The sequence below is a fragment of the Ptychodera flava genome, chromosome 11 (genome assembly GCF_041260155.1).
Source record: "Ptychodera flava strain L36383 chromosome 11, AS_Pfla_20210202, whole genome shotgun sequence".
Lineage (NCBI taxonomy): Eukaryota > Metazoa > Hemichordata > Enteropneusta > Ptychoderidae > Ptychodera > Ptychodera flava.
The window spans coordinates 34,053,599-34,072,055 of record NC_091938.1 but is presented as its reverse complement, the minus strand read 5'-3'; the positions used below and the strand labels follow the sequence as shown (position 1 = coordinate 34,072,055).

General features: G+C 33.4%; 1 protein-coding gene across 1 annotated transcript in view; it reads right to left on the bottom strand.

Annotated features, from left to right (window-relative positions):
- LOC139144133 (1-phosphatidylinositol 4,5-bisphosphate phosphodiesterase delta-1-like) overlaps nt 1-18,457 on the bottom strand; it is a 44,825-nt gene that overhangs the window by 15,183 nt on the left and 11,185 nt on the right. Inside the window, exons 2-10 of the mRNA XM_070714792.1 lie at nt 15,163-15,306; nt 12,608-12,836; nt 8,030-8,159; nt 7,294-7,415; nt 3,975-4,047; nt 3,521-3,614; nt 2,690-2,807; nt 2,251-2,336; nt 1,702-1,822 (exon numbers count right to left, since the gene is read on the bottom strand). Coding sequence (XP_070570893.1) covers nt 1,702-1,822; nt 2,251-2,336; nt 2,690-2,807; nt 3,521-3,614; nt 3,975-4,047; nt 7,294-7,415; nt 8,030-8,159; nt 12,608-12,836; nt 15,163-15,306 — 1,117 coding nt within the window. The remainder of the gene's footprint in view (nt 1-1,701; nt 1,823-2,250; nt 2,337-2,689; nt 2,808-3,520; nt 3,615-3,974; nt 4,048-7,293; nt 7,416-8,029; nt 8,160-12,607; nt 12,837-15,162; nt 15,307-18,457) is intronic.

Here is an 18,457-nt window from a genome sequence, read left to right as displayed (position 1 = left end):
TAGAGAGTAACTATTTTTGACACATGTTGATGAAGAAGGTGGAAATCTTTGATAGCTCAATGCAATGGCCAGAAAAAAGTGGCTAAAATAAGCTGCAAAAATACACAATTTCATCATACTTTGAATATATCACATTGGATCATCCCTAAGAACATGTCAACCAAAGCTATCCGATGAGTAGTTTTTTGAGAATGAAATTTTCTGACCAAAAATGGCATCATTGCCCCAAAAATACAAAATTACAGATTTCATCAGAAATTCAATACATATTACTTAGCTCATCTGTAGAAACCTGTATACCAAATTTCACAGCTATAAGAACAGTACTTTTTGAGAAACACACTTTTTGACCAAAAATGGCAAAAATTGCCCCAAAATTACAAAATTACAGATTTCATCATAATTTCAATAAATATCATTAAGGTGATCTGTAGGAAACTGTATACCAAATTGCAAAGCTATCAGATGAGTAGTTTTGGAAATACACATTTTTTGACCAAAAATGGAAAAAAATTAACCCAAAATTACAAAATTGCAGATTTCATCATAATTTCAATAAATATCATTAAGTTCATCTGTAGGAACCTGCATACCAAATTTCAAAGCTATCAGATGAGCTGGAAATACACATTTTTTGACCAAAAATGGCAAAAATTGCCCCAAAAATACAAAATTACAGATTTCATCAGAAATTCAATATATATTACTAAGTTCATCTATAGAAACCTGTATACCAAATTTCAAAACTATCAGACCAGTACTTTTTGAAAAAAAACATTTTTTGACCAAAAATGGCAAAAATTGTCTTAAAATGCAAATTTGCATATTTCTGCACAATTTGAACAAATCTGAAATAGATCATCCCTAGGGACATATGTACCAAATATCAAAGCTATCTGACTTGTAGTTTTGAAGAAGAAGATTTTTAAAGATTTTTTTACCAAAAATGACAAAAATTGCCTTAAAAATACAAATATGCAAATTTCACCATGATTTGAACAAATCTGACTGAAGTCACCCTAAGTAAACTGCATATCAAATTTCAAAGCAATTGGACATGCAGTTTCAGAGAAGATTTTTCACCAAAAACAACAAAAAATGCCCCAAAAATACAAATATGCAAATTTCACCACAATTTGAACAAACTTAAGTGAGGTCACCCAAAGTGAACTGCATATAAAATTTCAAAGCAATTGGACTTGCGGTTTCAGAGGAGAAGGCAATTGTTGACGGACGACGACGGACGACGACGGAAAATCAACCTATTTGATAAGCTCCGCGTCGCTGACAGCGGAGCTAATAAAAATAAAGTGCACTTAACAAATGATAAACATGTCAATTGACTATAACTTAACTTCCAATAAACTTTAAATCAATAAACTAGGTAAAGATTAGAACTATAAAAACTAAGTCTATAAACTAAGTAAACAAAAACAAGTCAAAGATTGGGTGAGGGGTCTCTTGGCTCTACATCCTGTGTAGCTTCTGTTGGGTTGCAAACTTAGGTTTGCAGACCTTCATGGGAGCCAAAAGTGAAAGCAGTTCTGCCAGGCTGGTGGTGACCACATTCTTGAATGGACATTCAAAGAATGAATGGCCTAGGAACCATTCAGCTTGATTTATCAAGTGTCCAAATGGGTAGTCTGTCAATGCTTTTCATTAAGCACAGGTTTTGAAAAATAACAAAATAGAATTTCTTACTCAGAAGCAACAAAAGCATATTTGTTGATGACTTCAATGACGTCTTGGAACTTGATCTTGGAAGTCAGTGTGTAGCCATGGTAAATAATTGGTTCACCATCAGAGCCGTCCCAACAATCCACTGTGTGAAAAACATACAACAATCCACTATGTGAAAAACATGTACAATTTATATACTGGAACTTTAACAAGATGCTTAATACTTTTGCAAGTAGGTGGCATACTGTGATGGACAGATGGCAAGGAATTGGGGAACTTCATAGAATTTGTACTCCCTCACACAGGATGGCAACTTTTGTTGGAAAGTAGCTTCGCAAAATCAACGAGAAGTCATGTCACTTTGTCTAAAGTTTGGCTGAAAATAAACCCACTGGCTTGCCAATGTTTCCTGTATACTGCCACATCAGAGCCTGTCTGTACGATGCATTATGATGGAGGAGAGGTCTATGTCGACAAACATCTTCATCTGTACAATGGTGCTAAAACATAGATTCACCATTGGATGTATCTAAATCAACAGAACAAATCAAATTTGCTTGGGTCACTTACATTCTACACATTTGCATCCTAGACGCAATGCTCTGATATAGGCTTCAGTGCTGCTAGGTCCCTTCAATTGATCCTCTAGGAGATAGCTGAAAATCAAATGGTAAATTGAAAATTTATATTCACAAAATTGCTTGAGTACACTAAACATAATAGTATCACACCAATGAAGTACAAAATGTGAGTGAAAAAGCTATTTTTTAGAGAAAAGATTATCATAAAGTAACACTTGTAATATTTGTCTGTATGTTACATAGTTTCTGTTGTAATCTGATTCATAGAAGGGCTTCAATTATTTTTTAAAATTCCTTGATAATATTTCAATCATTCAGTCTTAACAGGGTGATAGTTTTGTACAACAGCACTCCAAAACAGACTTTTGAAATAAAATTCTGGTCTCCAAATGCTATCAATGTATTGTTAATTATTTATTGTCACTTACGTGTTATGTGATGATGCAATGAAGTAATCAGAGAGAGGCTTGGTCATGTCTTGGTAGATGGTTGTGTGGAGTGGATTCATCAGTGAGTTTTCTTTACTCTGCAAGAAAAACTTGAAACCTGGAAAGAAAAAGAAAATTCCAAGTTGTCAGTCAGAGTTTGGAAATGGAGAAATTCCCACTGATATCAGTTCAATTGAAGATTGGTTTCACTGAAAATCCTGGCATATGTGCCTTTGCCAAATTTTCAGACTCTGAATTTCACATGACAACTTGTGTTTCTTCGTCCATGTTCTATGTCATTTATAGATGCTAACATAGCAAGGGATCTATAAAGACATGCATACGGTTTTCAGATATCAGGGTATACAATACTCTTCATTGAAAAGTTTATATTTATGGATATACAGAACTGTCCCTACGAAACCTTTGCTTGATTGACAATCATTAAAGTCCTTTAATTATTAATAATGACAGTGGATTCAGTTCAAATCAAGTCATATATCTCCTAAATAGATAGATAAATATGAAATAAATGAACCCATGCTGTATTAACAAACCAGTTATTGTGCCGTCATCACTAAGTCATTCCTTGTGCATTTTGGATATACCCCCAGTATGTTATACACACTCAATGATTTCCCCCAGGAAGCACTGTTATAAATGAAATATGTAATATTACATATTTTGTAATGTCACTGTTATCAATGCATGCCATGTACAGACTTGCCGTATGTTACATGCCACTGCTTATTTTATGGATGATATTACAAAAACAATGTGTCACAATTTTTGTACTGTACAGTTCTACAACATGAGTGTATCAAAACTCACCATCACAACTCAGTAGACTTGCCTTGGCCAATTGTTCATCAGGTTCAAATGTTTCCACCATTTTCTCCAACCATGCATCATTAACGTCAGTTTTCTGCCGGAAACAATAACATGAATATTGATGAATATTGATGAAATACTGGGATACCAATGTGCATTGCAAATCAAAATCCAACAAATACAGACAGAAAGAATACTAATCTAAATATTGCCATGGCATGCATGAATAATAAAGTATTTTGATCAACTTTTACATTTTTTTGATTAACGAAGTACGATGACTTTTAACTGACCACATATGTTCCATTACAAATAGTTGGACCATGGGTAGTAACCCATCAACACCTTTGCTTGTTTTAGTTATAACAGTAAAACATACAGAAATTCACAGAAAATGTAGCATAGTTTTGTTCCCATTTTCCTTTTATAACATTAATGACGTAGATAAACTCACACGTTGTTCAGTGCACACAAAATTTTTGAACTCATCCAATGTTAAAAAGATTTCGTCTCCACCGAAGTCATACCTGAAATCAAAATGGATGATAAAATAATTAGAACAATAAATCAATACATGATGACAGGAAGTGCCCGAAGTAACTGAACACAAGTTCAGTGACAATTACATTGCTTGCTTCAATAAAACCATTATTTTTGCCATTAATATATCGTACAGGTTGCACTTGTGTGACAGACTGTCATGTTTTGCATCAGAATGAAGTCAACGTTGACATGTGAATGAACACGTAAAACTGTACACTAAAACTTTTGTTCAGAATGATTTTAATTTTCCAAAGTATGTATCTGACCAAAATACCGGTAGTAGACACACAGTCATATCTGCTTGGAACATCACAACATTAGTATTTTCAAAGCGGTGTATATTGTTTAAAAGAACAAGTGCATAAAGTCTTAGGAAAACACAGAACTGTTTTCCTATATCATGACAAATTATTGCAGAGGTTAGACCCTATTACATCTGTACAGTTTAGTTGGTAGATGTTTTCAGTAAATACAGTGTAAATCAAACAGTACAATGTGCTTGATTAAGTCACAATCATTTGCTCTTATTGCTTTCATATAAAACAGACATACATCTTACTGGAGTATCAAGGGTACATTAAAAATTTATGTATTTTTTTTTAGATTAAGTATACCAGAGTCATGCAATTGGGTGTAATTTAATTCTTTCAATTCCTACATTGATAAATGTTAGCCATATTGATGCAGACCAAGGTTAATCAGTGACCACACTCTGTGATAATTACATTGTCAATATTAGTCAAAGATATTATACATTCCATTACCTGCAATCATCTCAATAATCATTTTGTTCATGCTTTGCTTGTTTTGTGATTAATCTTGGTATTATATGTAATCAGTAAACTTTTAAATGTCTGTATTCATAATTATACACTCTAGCTCAATAATATTATATCCAAATGATGGATTTCATTCACACCAAGCAATGTTGTCAAATTTATGTTATGTGTTGAAAGTAATACAAACATGGATTCATTTTCACACCAAAGAAATTACAGCACTTTTGGTCAGTCTTGCTGATAGAATAAAATGAAATGCTATGTACAGGTCAAAGGCTCCAAGAATAATAGCTGTTTTGTTTATCAATATCACATCATTATATTGAGCTATAGCAGTGAATTGCTCCTAAAAATGAACATCACAAAAGTGGTGATCAAAATGGCTGGTAAGGAATAGTGACAGCTTGTTAAAGAAGTACATATATAAGTGTTGCGTCTTCTGTGCATCGTGCAGTGTACTGTATTGAAAAAACTTGAAACATGATGTTAGTACAGGTATGCTGGTTGCTGGGCAAATGATGAGGTAATACGTGCCAGGGCAAGCCCTTACAAGGAATTTAGTCATTCTCTTTTGAGATTTGGAAAGAAATCACATTTCCATTGGTGTTTAAGGCCAACATTTTTCTAGACAAAGAGTTGAGATGGAACTCGGCAGCCATATTGAATTTACAACAATGTTACAGTAAAGGTTTCATTACAAAATGTGCCGTTTCCTTATTGAAAATGTGATTGTGAAAGAAAATGAGCAACAATTTAGGACTCTGAGAGGCATATATTACCAACACATTGCTCCTTTAGATATTTCATCTATTTCTGTAAATGCTACTCAGCAGAACTAAAGTGTCAAGTTGAGTTGAACTAGATATGGGTATGAAATAATTGAAATGCCTTTCTTGTCAATCTTGAAAACCAAAATCAACCACACACAACAACATTATCATAGACTTCTGAAGGAATTTAATAACAGAATAGTTCAAACATAACTTTTAAATTTGACTTTGAATTTACTGCCAAAAAAAAATCACAGATTCTTTAAATTCTTCACAATTTTTGCCAATTCTTTAAGGATGACAAAGTTGGCAATTTTTTTTGTTTCCACCAGAGCAATGCTGCGTGACAGAAAATTGATTTTGATTGACATTTGATTCTTTGGTTAGTTGTTATGAAGAAAGTGCATTTTTAAAATGTGGGGTGTTGGAGTGAAAATATTAAAAAAATCTACACCTCTTCTGAAAAATGTAAACTTACGAGAAACTGATTGACAGGAACACGAAAAACACATCACATACAACATGGAGGAGAAAAATAAATTGGGAATTAAATATTTATGTTGTAAATATGGAATATAATGATATACTAAATCCACACATTTGCAAATTCATTTCAAACATGTTTTCCACTCATTGCAGGCTAAACATTTTTACTTATATGTAAAAAACATTTCAATTTTGAAAACTTCTGATTGGATGATGTAATTAGGTATTTGTGGGAAATTTAACTTATAGTTGTGATTGGCTGAGAGGTTGTATCCTACATGTATTGGAGAGAGAAAAAAAACCCAGGTTTTTCTAGTGGCATTATAAAATCTGAATTTTCCTTTTTTTAATTGTGATGTATTTGTTACAATAGAAACTGAAGCCAAAGAGAATTAAACTTGGTTGATTATGAACCTGCAAATGTATAGATATTGTCATTTACTGAATATACAATGTGGAAGGTTAGGAATACAGAACAATACCAGTTTATGTCTGATATTTATGATCAAAATTGGACAGACTCCACGAAGGAATCAGATGATTCTCAAATACAAAATTATCAACTGTAAATTAACCATATACCACACCTAGGAATGAAAGCATTATAATGACCAACGAGTCTTGCAAAGTCTGTGGCTAAATACAGAACTGAATGACATTACTGTCATCATGGAAATGGACCGAATTAGAAAATATGAATTTTTATGAAGACAACAGGCCCAGTAGATGAATACATACTTCCAGGGGGATGTGCTGTATAAAATAAAAACTTACACTATTTTGCAAAGAAAACAATATAACCACACATACATTGTTAGGCTGATGATGAAGAAATTATTCTTATAAAATCTAAATGTCTTGTAATTGGTTATATTGAAACTTGGTCTTTGTTTCAATTTTGTATAAAGATCCTTTGACACTGAAATTTGGTAAAATGGTTTCTAATATACTTCCTCTCTTCCAAGAAAAAACATCAAATTTGTAAAGTTATATTGTACCTAAGATCACCCTAAGCCAAAGTGACAAAACTATTTCATTGGTGGTCTATTCAGTCAATGTATACATTAGGACAAAACTTCATATTGTCACAAGTAAAATGAGATGTTGTGTCTGACAATATCCATTTCCATACAAACTCCGTAGATATAAATAGGTGTGTAACAATTCATCGCATCCTCTGAAACCCTATGCTTACCTTTTAAAGAGTTCAACAATTTCAGGTCTTCTAGTCAAGACATCATAGAAGACAACAAACTCGTCTTCATCCATGACATAGTCACGTTTGTGTTTGCCTTCTGACTGGTCTTTCATCGATTTCTATGAAGAGATGTTACAAATTTACAAGTAGAACTATTACATCGCCCTCTACAGGCTGCTGTGCATATTTTATGACAACTGATATTTAACCAACAACCCCAACCTCCCACCCTCATTCACCCCAACAGCACTACTACTCGTTGCTGAGGTGAGTCATAGCTATTACAAAAGTTCACTGAAATTCTTGGGTGAAATATTAAAAGGAGATTTTCCTCAAGCTGAGAACTTGCATATATATGTTCAAACTATGGTACATTACAAGCATTGCGCTGTTATTTTCAAATATTAACCTGTGAGATCACTGCATTTTTGCCGATGACATACTAATAAAATATAATACTAGTACTTGACATCACATGTGTTTAGTTGAATATCTTACCGACTATTTACGTGTAACAAAATAAGTTTTAATGAATAGTTAGTTACCATGAAAAGAAGCTATGGATATTTAGATGTGTTTTATAATAATGTTACCCCTGCCATTCAACTCTTGGCAACATACATGTACTTAGCACAGATGAACACTGATTGATCAAAATATTGTCACATTTTGCCAGTGGGATATCACATGATGCAATCTGTGACTTCCCATTGGTTCATAAACAGACACATACCTGGAATAAACTTTTCACCCAGGCCTTGTCCACCTTGATGTTGAGCTGGGTCAGTAGCTCACACGCCTCTAAGAAATCTACAGTCTGATCACCATCCTTGTCAGCTTTTTCAAAATGCTCATGAATAAATGTAATCAAACCATTAAGGAAAGAAAATCAATTATGTTTTGACATTTCATCTCTTATCCATGATGACAATTAAATGGGAATAATATATGGACACACAGCTTGATTAAATTCTGATTGTATCAAATCATAAATTGTCAAAGGAATTATTCATTATACAAATTACAACCTGCCTGCAGATTAGAACAATATTTCTATAAAAATGACGTATCAATGTACTCAGGACAATGAAGAACACGTCAGAAATATAAATGTTACAATTTCAATGTCTTGGTGTTCTGGGACATTGATGGGTGAGATCTTGTCACAATTCAATAATGGCAAACTAATTAATAATTCATGAAATTCATAATTCTTGGATGATTGCTGTGATGACTTGATGTAGGCACCATGCAAGCGCAGATTTCACTGCAATTTCCATTCCACTTTGACGTTTAATTTTCTATTTACCCTGTGCCGTCAACAATGAATAATTTTAGGAGCTGAAAGGAGAGCAATACCTCTGAAAGACTTATTGTACAAATATTACTCTGAAGTAAATCAATATAATGCGATATTGACTCATCATGATATCCCATGATGCATAGCGGGAAGTAGGCCAGTTCAAACCAAATGACTGCACTGCCTTAATTTGATTTAACAATAAATTGAAGTGTGTGACTCTGCCATGGCGGGTCAACTCTTTGTTCTTTAATTTGCAGTTTGTTAGTTCTGGGGCAGAAGGCAACGCTGTACAGGTAATGTACATTAAATATTAAAATTGAAAATACGCTGAGTATTGATTTCTCAGGGGACCTGATACAGTGGGGGTAATTTGCACTGACAAGCACATCAAAATATTGCCTTGTCATTTTCATTAACCTGATAAATAAAAATGTACCGCTGTGGCTGATATCGCCATCCACACGTGAATATAACCTTTGAACTGAAGCTGAAACAATTAATCTACAATCAGTCTAGACATCACATATCCACTGAAACCAATGCTTTCACGCCCATGTCCCTAAATTGGTTCAACCACACATTAGTGAAATCAATACACATCTACAAATGAGTTCTGGGTCATATTTTTCACGTAATGCATACAGCTTCCTGATTATTGGTTTGTTTTTACATTTTTCTGAACTGTAAGTTCGATCTAAAATGTTGAAGAATGCTTCCTGTTTATTCTGCAGTACACAGATGAATAAATGGGAACAATGCTTGCATTGTCAACACACTGTACATGTAGGAAGAGGGTGTCATCTTGTACCATTCCCAACCATGCACCACGTCATATTAAACTTGATAACGTGTCTTTTCATGAATTTTCAGCTATTTTTGTCCAGTTCCTGAAATACAGTTTGCAATTCTACTTCAAATGTCATGTCAAAATGCCAAATATTCAACTGGTGGATGCAGCCTTGCATATGCTTACCTTACTGAATTTTTTATAGTCCAAATTAAAATCACTTGTCAATAATTTAATGCATGCTGTACAGTGTTGTGTTTGCTAGGCTAATGGTTTTATGTCAACACCAGAGAATAAAAAGACATTTGGATGTGTTATGGAACCAAAAAAAACTGAAAATGTTATTAAATGTTAATGCAGTTGTCCCTTTCAACTTTCTGTCTGGATGCAGCATCCTACAATTGTAATATTTCACATCAAATTTACAATGACATGTCACATAGCGAACCTTCTGTTTGTAAATTCTGATGACCATTTGAAGTCTTCAGAAACAGAATTTAACAGAACTTAACAACTGTTCATCCAGTATGAAATATCTGAATCATTCATTTCTATTTTACCTGACAAAAGGCACACCTGTTTCCTTATAAACACTATTTTAACAAAAATATAAATGTTTCAGACCATTCATAATTGAAAATTATCACTTTCCAAAGTCATGATGAAATTTCTGATTTTTTTTGTAATGCAGTATAAGAAGAAAGATGGGAGCAAGTAATTAATATACTGAGTGATGCATTAATAATTCATTGTTTCTGAGAATCTAATATGTAATGTTGAATAATAGACATGTTGCTTATTAACTACTTTATTGAGCTGACTTTGTCTATAACTTACATAACTTACACATTTATCTCAGTTACTTTTACTCAGTGTTAAACACCATGTATCATTACAGTTGTGATGGTACAAATTTTCTTGGTCAGTGGCACTTTACGTCATACCTGACAATTTACTGTTTATGACGACAGATTGAGTATAAAAAGTTAACTGCAGTTTGTCCACATCAAATTTAGTTGCCATATAAGTTTTTCCATGATAGCAAGAGGTACAACTATAGACCAGTCACTGTGTTCTTATTAAAGTATCTACATTTCACTTTTTCAGACAAAAACACTGAGTTAAACAATATTAGCATTACTGTTCTACTCTCAACTCTTTAATGGCCCTAGCTACTGTACAGGCCATCACAGTTGGAAACATTTATTCTCCTGAAAAAGAGTTAACTATTAATGCCTATGGTACTATAAACAGAGACAGGTTGTACATTGCTATTTTTGAACAAGTTAGGGAGTCAAATTATGTAATAAACAACTAGGGTGGTGGGCTACTACAATAAAGAAAGCATTGTCTTTGAATTTTAATATTACTGTATACCACTCATGCTGTCAATAGGTCATCTGATTTCAGTGATCTACGGAATGTCGGCTACATTGCTTGGCATTTTCATGACATTTTGTCGAACAATAGAGGTCTACTTTTGTACTTTTGTCTCAGTACCGTATTCACAGCATTTCAGTGAACACTAAAACAAGACAACTTATTGTCTTCAACTCTGGTTATTCAGTCTCACACTATGTTTGTACAATGCTGTCTAGAATTCATGTGAAGTTGAAAAGAATCAATCGTTTTTTAACTTTAACATTTCAAGGGCTGTGCAGTAGTATTGGTGAAGCAACTTAATATAGATTTTTCACTGCAAGAATGCAAATTCCATGATCAATGTTCATTGTCACACACAAAGCATCCTATACAACACTGTCTAATTATTCATTGATTCATCATCACCATTCAATGTCATCATTTTTTTTCAAAAAAAATCCCAGTATGCTTACACAAATCATACCTGTACCTCTCAATAAAATACTGTCTGCTTGAATCATTAATTTAGGAACACTTTCTCATTTCACATGTGTAATAGAATTAACTGATACTTAATGTATCTTTGATTTTAACTATGTTTATGACTTTCTTATCAGTGGTTAGACTCACAGAGAGTTAAACAAAAGTAAATTGTGGATTGATTACCAATGATGATCTCCTTCAAAACAATTTCTTCAACTGAAAGAAGATTTACAATGAAGTGACTTCTTGCTCAATAAACACCAATATGAATTAAATATAGGAAAAATCTCCCTTGACAGGTCTGTAAACAACCTTGGCCGCAAAACAAATCAACCCTTGACATACCCGTATACAGTAATTTGCAAAGCTACAGTAATCAATATGAGCTATGACTATCAGCTATCTAATGTCTCTATTCAGACTTAATTATCAAATACGCAACTCAGAATATCATCCTTCATGTCTGATATCAAACACCAAAATATGAGAGTTTTGGTTACAATACTACATGTATGCAATGAACAATGCCAAGAATATCATATCATGTACTGATAGAAGCCACTGTATATCACCCTGATTTTTCTTTGCATTTTAGGGACGTAGAATACTACACATTACAACAAGCTTTATCTGAACTTGGTCTGTGATTAGTAATAATAACGACTTTTCTCACAATATCTTTGTATGCTGTAGGGGATGTAAGAGATGCCACCAGCAGTTGGTGGGTTGTTTCCAAAAAGATAAGAAAACTTGCACAATCAGTCTTTTGTCTTTCATAGTTCTTTTGAAAAAATTCTGAATCTTATCTAAAGAGCATGCACAGTTAAACAAACATGTTTTTAACTCTATTGACTTTGATTTCATTGTGCCAGACCATATCAAAATTCTAATCTGACCAAAATATAGGTATGTTTTTCCATGATAGGTAAGAATGCAACAGAATGACATATGTAATATGGGAGTGTTTCAATATTTCTGTTCAAATGTAATACACTTACATGTATGTGCTGAATGATTCTTGATTTAATGAATGGTCCTTTCTGATACTGAATCATGTGGTTCTTAAAACTAGCATACTTAACCCTTTTACCAAAATGGTTTGGCCCAAACCCATTGTTATCAATGGCGAGAGTGGATCTATTTACTGGGCACTGGGGGTGCACAGGTCAGAAACAATCAATACTCACATAATAGACTTTGCATTGACAAATACTATTATTGTGCACTTTGAACACTGAATGCACAGTTTACGGCAAATCTGATTTCTGAAAGGATAATACATGTATGCAGCATAGAAAGAAAGGAAATGATGTTGAATAGTTAATTCAGTGATGAAAAAATCAATAGAATCACACTGTCTAATTCTGAAAGGATATTTCTTTCTCTTGGAATGGACATCAACTTTCATAAGTTGTTTCCTCAGACCTCTAATTCCCTTGACCACTAGAATAGCTGACTCTGCATGGGGTGCTACCAGATCCAGTGTTTTGTTATTACCGGGAAAGATGAACGACAAACATCTATCTTCATGCAATTCCTTTTTGTATTTCTTGAAAGTGTCTGTCTCTGTTCCAACTCTCACCTCCTTGATGTCTTTAAGATATACTGAAAATGAATAAATAAGTAGGTGACTATAAGTATGTATCTAAGTCAGCAAGTAACTCAGTAAATGTCAGCTGTGTACGAAGTAGATCTGCATCAAAACAATCCTTCACTTTGCCTAAAGAATGGAATTACCCAATCACAAAAGAAACTTATGAAGTGTTTTTGTTCATTCTTGTTGAACCAAGCTAACATACATGTACAGGCATTCCTGCCAGAACACTTTTAAAAAATTTTGCATTCCTGAACTTTAAAGTGGTGTTGGTAAAAGACTTTATGGTTAACAGAAGTTTCATAAAGTTAACCCTTTGAGTGCTGTAATTTCTCCAACCTAAATTTTAGAGCATATTTTACCAATTTTTATAAACTCTTCTGTAATTTTTCTGATAATTTTAGACTGAATGGACATCACATTTCATTGGCTACAGTTGTTTTATCAAAGTTTAAGCAAAAATCTGAAAAAATTGACTGAGGCATATTTTATAAGGGTGACAAAAAGTGACTTTGGCACTCAAAGGGCTAAAAGCTACATTACTTAAAGGCATAATTGTGCTAACATCTGACACCAGTATTTTGTATTCACATGTAATGACATACAAGCTGATATTCTTTCCTGCTGTGACAGCCAATAACTAAAGCAACCAAGCTGATGGCTTTCAACATGTGGGTTATTGTCCCCAACTCAGCCTGGTTGACCTTTCATGACCTTTTAGAATATCTGACCTGACATAACACCAGCTGTCCACTACTGTATTGCCATTTTGTCACGCTCTTCTGCATTTTGAAAGTTGTGACATCACTTTCAAATAATTAGTTGTAATATTAATATGATTAAGGGTAATAAAGATTATTATTATTATTATTATTATTATTATTAAAAATTACATTCTCCGGCTGTCAAAGAAAGATAAATACGTAACAATAGCAGCAACTACTGAAATACCAATAAAACAATAAAAATATTTATGGTTAGTTTACTTTGGGTTTCAGATAACATAGATTTTTTTTTCATTTTGCCTTGTGATATAGTTTATCAATAACCTTTGTGTAACGAGGGGGTAAATCATTTCATTTGGCAGATTCTAGATTTGCATAATCTCACATTATCAGCTGAAAACGTGCTCCTCACATGCTATGGCTAACAGAATTGGATAAATATCAGCAAAATTTACATCACACTGCGCCATACTGGTACCTGTATTACACTTATACTTTGATGAAGTTATTTTAAGTGTGAATGAACAAATAAAGCAAAGATCAAACAAAGTTTGATAGTAAAAAAATATCAATATTTTACTCAATTACAAATCTACATGTATGTTTTTATTAGGTTGCTTCAAATACTGCCTGCTACATGTACATGTAGCTGCAGATTCTCAAAGACAATATATACTACATTAGGTAGCACTGAGAAAAACTTGTACAACATCAACTTGCAGTCAGTGGTGGTAAGAGCCAGTGAAGCTGCGGACAGAGATCAGAAATGACGAACAACTCATGAAAGAAGCCTAGACCACTGTGGTGTCTCAGATCATCAAATTACTGTCTCTGAAGCACTTCTGATCATGAGAACAGAATAGTGACACGGAAGATTTCAAAGAAAAACTATAAAACATTAACATGGTTGAATGATTTGAAATACAGGGCCTGGACACCACTATAATTATTATAAATTGGCGTTGTATACATGTAACTAGCTTCCTCATGGTCATTGTATAAAACTACAATGTATTATATAAATCTATTCCAATCAATGGTGCTAACTGAGCCTGGTGCTGTACATGCATATGAAGAAATTTGCTGGTGAGAGTTGAAGACTATTAAAAACGCAAAGAATAATCTTTAATAGTTCATATATACTAGCCTAACAGAGTAAATTTAATTCAGATCTACATGATTGAATCGAAAAACTGAACAAGTCTGCATAAAATTGAGCACCAAATAAATAGCATTTGGCACCAATGTAATGTCTGATGTCATATAAAATGCCAAACTGTGAACAAAGCAGCACTTTGCACAGTACACTGTATAACACAAGTAAACATGGTAAACAAATGTATTCTGCATAATACACCATAATACATCCATTTAAGATGAACAAATTAAATCACTACATCTCTCCTGTCATTAAAAATGCACATATACCAGTATATACATTTAGCTATTTGATCTTTTGATGTAGTTCAATGTGAGATTCCTTTGATGTTTTGTATCATTACAAAAATGTATTGACGGTAACAATAGCACTGTCAAGTACTGTATATACATGTATGTGATGAATGTGATTTTCAGTTACCATAGTGGACATTTCCAGTCATGAAATACTTACATCTGTTGTCATTTGGGGATTTTCTGGTTGGAGCCCATTCCAAATAAACTGCGTCATCATCCAACTTGTATGTTCTCTCAAACGGTTTTCGTCCACGGATTTTGGTCAACTTTATGCCTTTCTTTAATTCTGAAACCACTTTGTCTGCCATGATAGAAAAGGAGAAAGAAAAACAAAATAGTGAAAAGAAAAGAAATTGGGGTTCTTAGCAGTTTGCCATAATGGAATTTTATTACACTGTCATTGTCAACAGTGCCTATGCCTTCTTTGCATAGAATACTGACATTGCCACTGTGCCATTTTCCATGGAATAAGTACAAATTACACATGTTCTCACAATCGTGACTGGAATTTGGAAGTTTGAGGGTAAGAGCTGAAGGCATTGAAGCTGCATTGCCTCAGCAAGTGAAGGCCACAACAGCAAGCGTCTGTCTAGAATTTTACCAGACAGACAGATGATCCTAGTTTATCAATTTAAAACTTTAAATATATATGTTAGCTTCAATATCATGTGGCAGATACATCATGAGTTAATCACAGCCAACAGGTCAACTGCTATGTGTGATAATATTTTCATCATTTTTTTGTTTCAGAAGTATGAATTTTTTTCTTTGTGCCAAATGTATTTTTTGACATGCAAAGTATGTCTTGCAAATACACCACATCGTTTATCACATGCAATAATTTTCTTGTCAAATACATGTTGAAATTGAAAACCAGACTAAAATTCATTTGTTAACAATGACAAACATACACAATTTGAACAGACAAGTTGAACACCAGGTAAAATGTATATTCTGATGATTTGCTGTGGTTTCTTGTAAATGCTGATTGATTGCTGAATCCTGATGACAGATGTGTCATGTATCAGTGAGATCACGGTGAGTAAATAATAAGGCTAATGTTGCTCTAAAAATTTCAGACACAACTGTTCTGAAAGATCACACGTCACCTCACATGTACTTTATATGAACTTTGCTATCATTAGAGTGTGGCTACATGTTTACCGCAATTTACCCGTACTATCTCAAAATACAGAACACAGCCAGTTGCTCAGTGGAGGAGGTATTTTTAGGTCATCAGAGCATCATCAAGATAAAGGCCGTTGAGGTCATCAGTACAGTAGATGCGACTGAGTCATCATCGTTATCTTCTGACCTAGGTCTTAAGTATGTTTGAACTTGTATGCAAAACCTACATGCATGTATGTGATGACCTTTGTTGTACGTTGGATTTAACTGTCCACTATTACAGTCAATTCATGCAAGTACATGTATACCTGTTTCACAATATATTCTGATTCTTTTATCCCAGCCATATAACTACATGTATCCATATGTTGGGTAATCTGTAATGATCAATTGCCTTAGAAGTCAGACCTAACAGTGGCATAAGTCACTCATCATGTATAAACAACTGTGTGTGCATGACAGTGCACACACAGTCATAAAACAACACAGCATGGATCAGGTCACTGGACAGTACCTGGCACACCTACGGCAAACATGTCTGTAGATTAACCCTTAGCCTTATAAGGATCAATGTATCACACTGGTCAGATGTTGGTTTTTTTCAAAAAGGAGAATTCTTTTCAAATCAGTACTGGTTACTGTTCCACGCATTGTAAAGACTATATACATGTATATATTGTGAAAATGTTGGAAGGCATGTTTAACACCACGGAAATGCTGAAAAAACTGCCAGATTAAAGGATTTATGAAGCCATCATTAATCTGACCGGTGTTTGGCATTAAAGATTTGAAAGTCAGGAATTTTGTTCTGTTGAATCAACTTTTTTCCAGTTTAACACAAATGTTTAAATAATAAATGTAAGCAAATAAATATATGCAAATTATTCCTCGATAAAAATGACTTTTCAATGTGCGTATTCAAATAGTGATGGATATAAAATGTAAATATATTAAGACTTTAATGGATGACTTTAAAATCCCACATCTCTTTCAACTGATTTTCGCCGTTTGTTCACTCTTATTATACTTTCAATCATAACAGAGAAAGGCTGTCATTTCATGACATGAGTAACAGCTGTTCCATCAGATTGTGTTTACATACAAATGTAGGTCTCTTTAGAAAAATGTGTTAGTCCAAATATGAGAATTTACACTACACCCATGCATTGAGTATTGAACTGTACTGATTCAAAAAGAAAGCTGTGATTTTATAATGATCAATAATAGTAAAATCTACAATTTTGAATTTTTATTAGAATTTCAAAAATGTGAAGACTTCAAATTATTCACTTCAAGACAATAATAATTTTTACTGTTTTTCTGAACTTTTACATAGCTCAACTCGTTGATTCCATGTGTACCTGTCACTGTGGACCACATAGGTCAAAGGTCACAACACATCCACACTTTACAATCAGATACAAAAGAAAACCAATGGCAAGAGCATTAAGATAGGTTACTAGGTTTTATCAACTAATGATGAAAAACTTGCTGTCGTAAATTTTGGTGACTTTAAGAAATGGTCATTTGTATATTTGAACAAGGTCCTAATAAAAATTTCTTTTTCAGGTTCTACTGCAAGTCAACTTGTTGGCCATGTGATGTCACATTAATGTTGAAAAGCTGTCAGACTATTCATGGAATCATGGAGATATAATGGTCTTACAACCCCTCACTTTCCTAATTCCTTTTTACATTCATAGTCACTCCTTCCTTTCCCTTCAGTACCAAGGTTTTACACTGACTGTGGAAAAGAAGCAAAGTATATGGAAGGAACATACAATGAGTTGTTTTGTCAAAGACAACAATTGTATTAATGAAATCATAACAGAAATTTCTGTGTAAAATGTTTGTTCTTTCATGCTTGTCATGATGATAAAGATGCAGAAAGACATAGTACATCTATATCTGTGACAATAATACCACACTATGTACAGTTGTAATGGCTAATTTTATGAAGTTATTGAAATACATGCTGTTACCTGCATTGAAAAAAAAACATAAATTATAAATTAGCTGCTATCAAAATATTTGCTAGCCGCATTGAAAATCATAAATTATAAATTAGTTGCCATTAAAACATATGCTGGCTGTATTGACAGTCATAAAATGAGTTGTTACGTGTATTCAAATATTTACTGGCTTCACTGAAAAGTCATAAAATTAGCTGTTATCAAACAGTTCTGTTAAATTTCATAAAAACGTTGAACAACAATCACCCAAACTTATTTTCATCACTGTATAAAATTACTTTTCGGTGTACTGTAGGGTCACTCTGTACAGAAGTATATCTTATAATAAATACCTCACAATGTGAGTGTTTT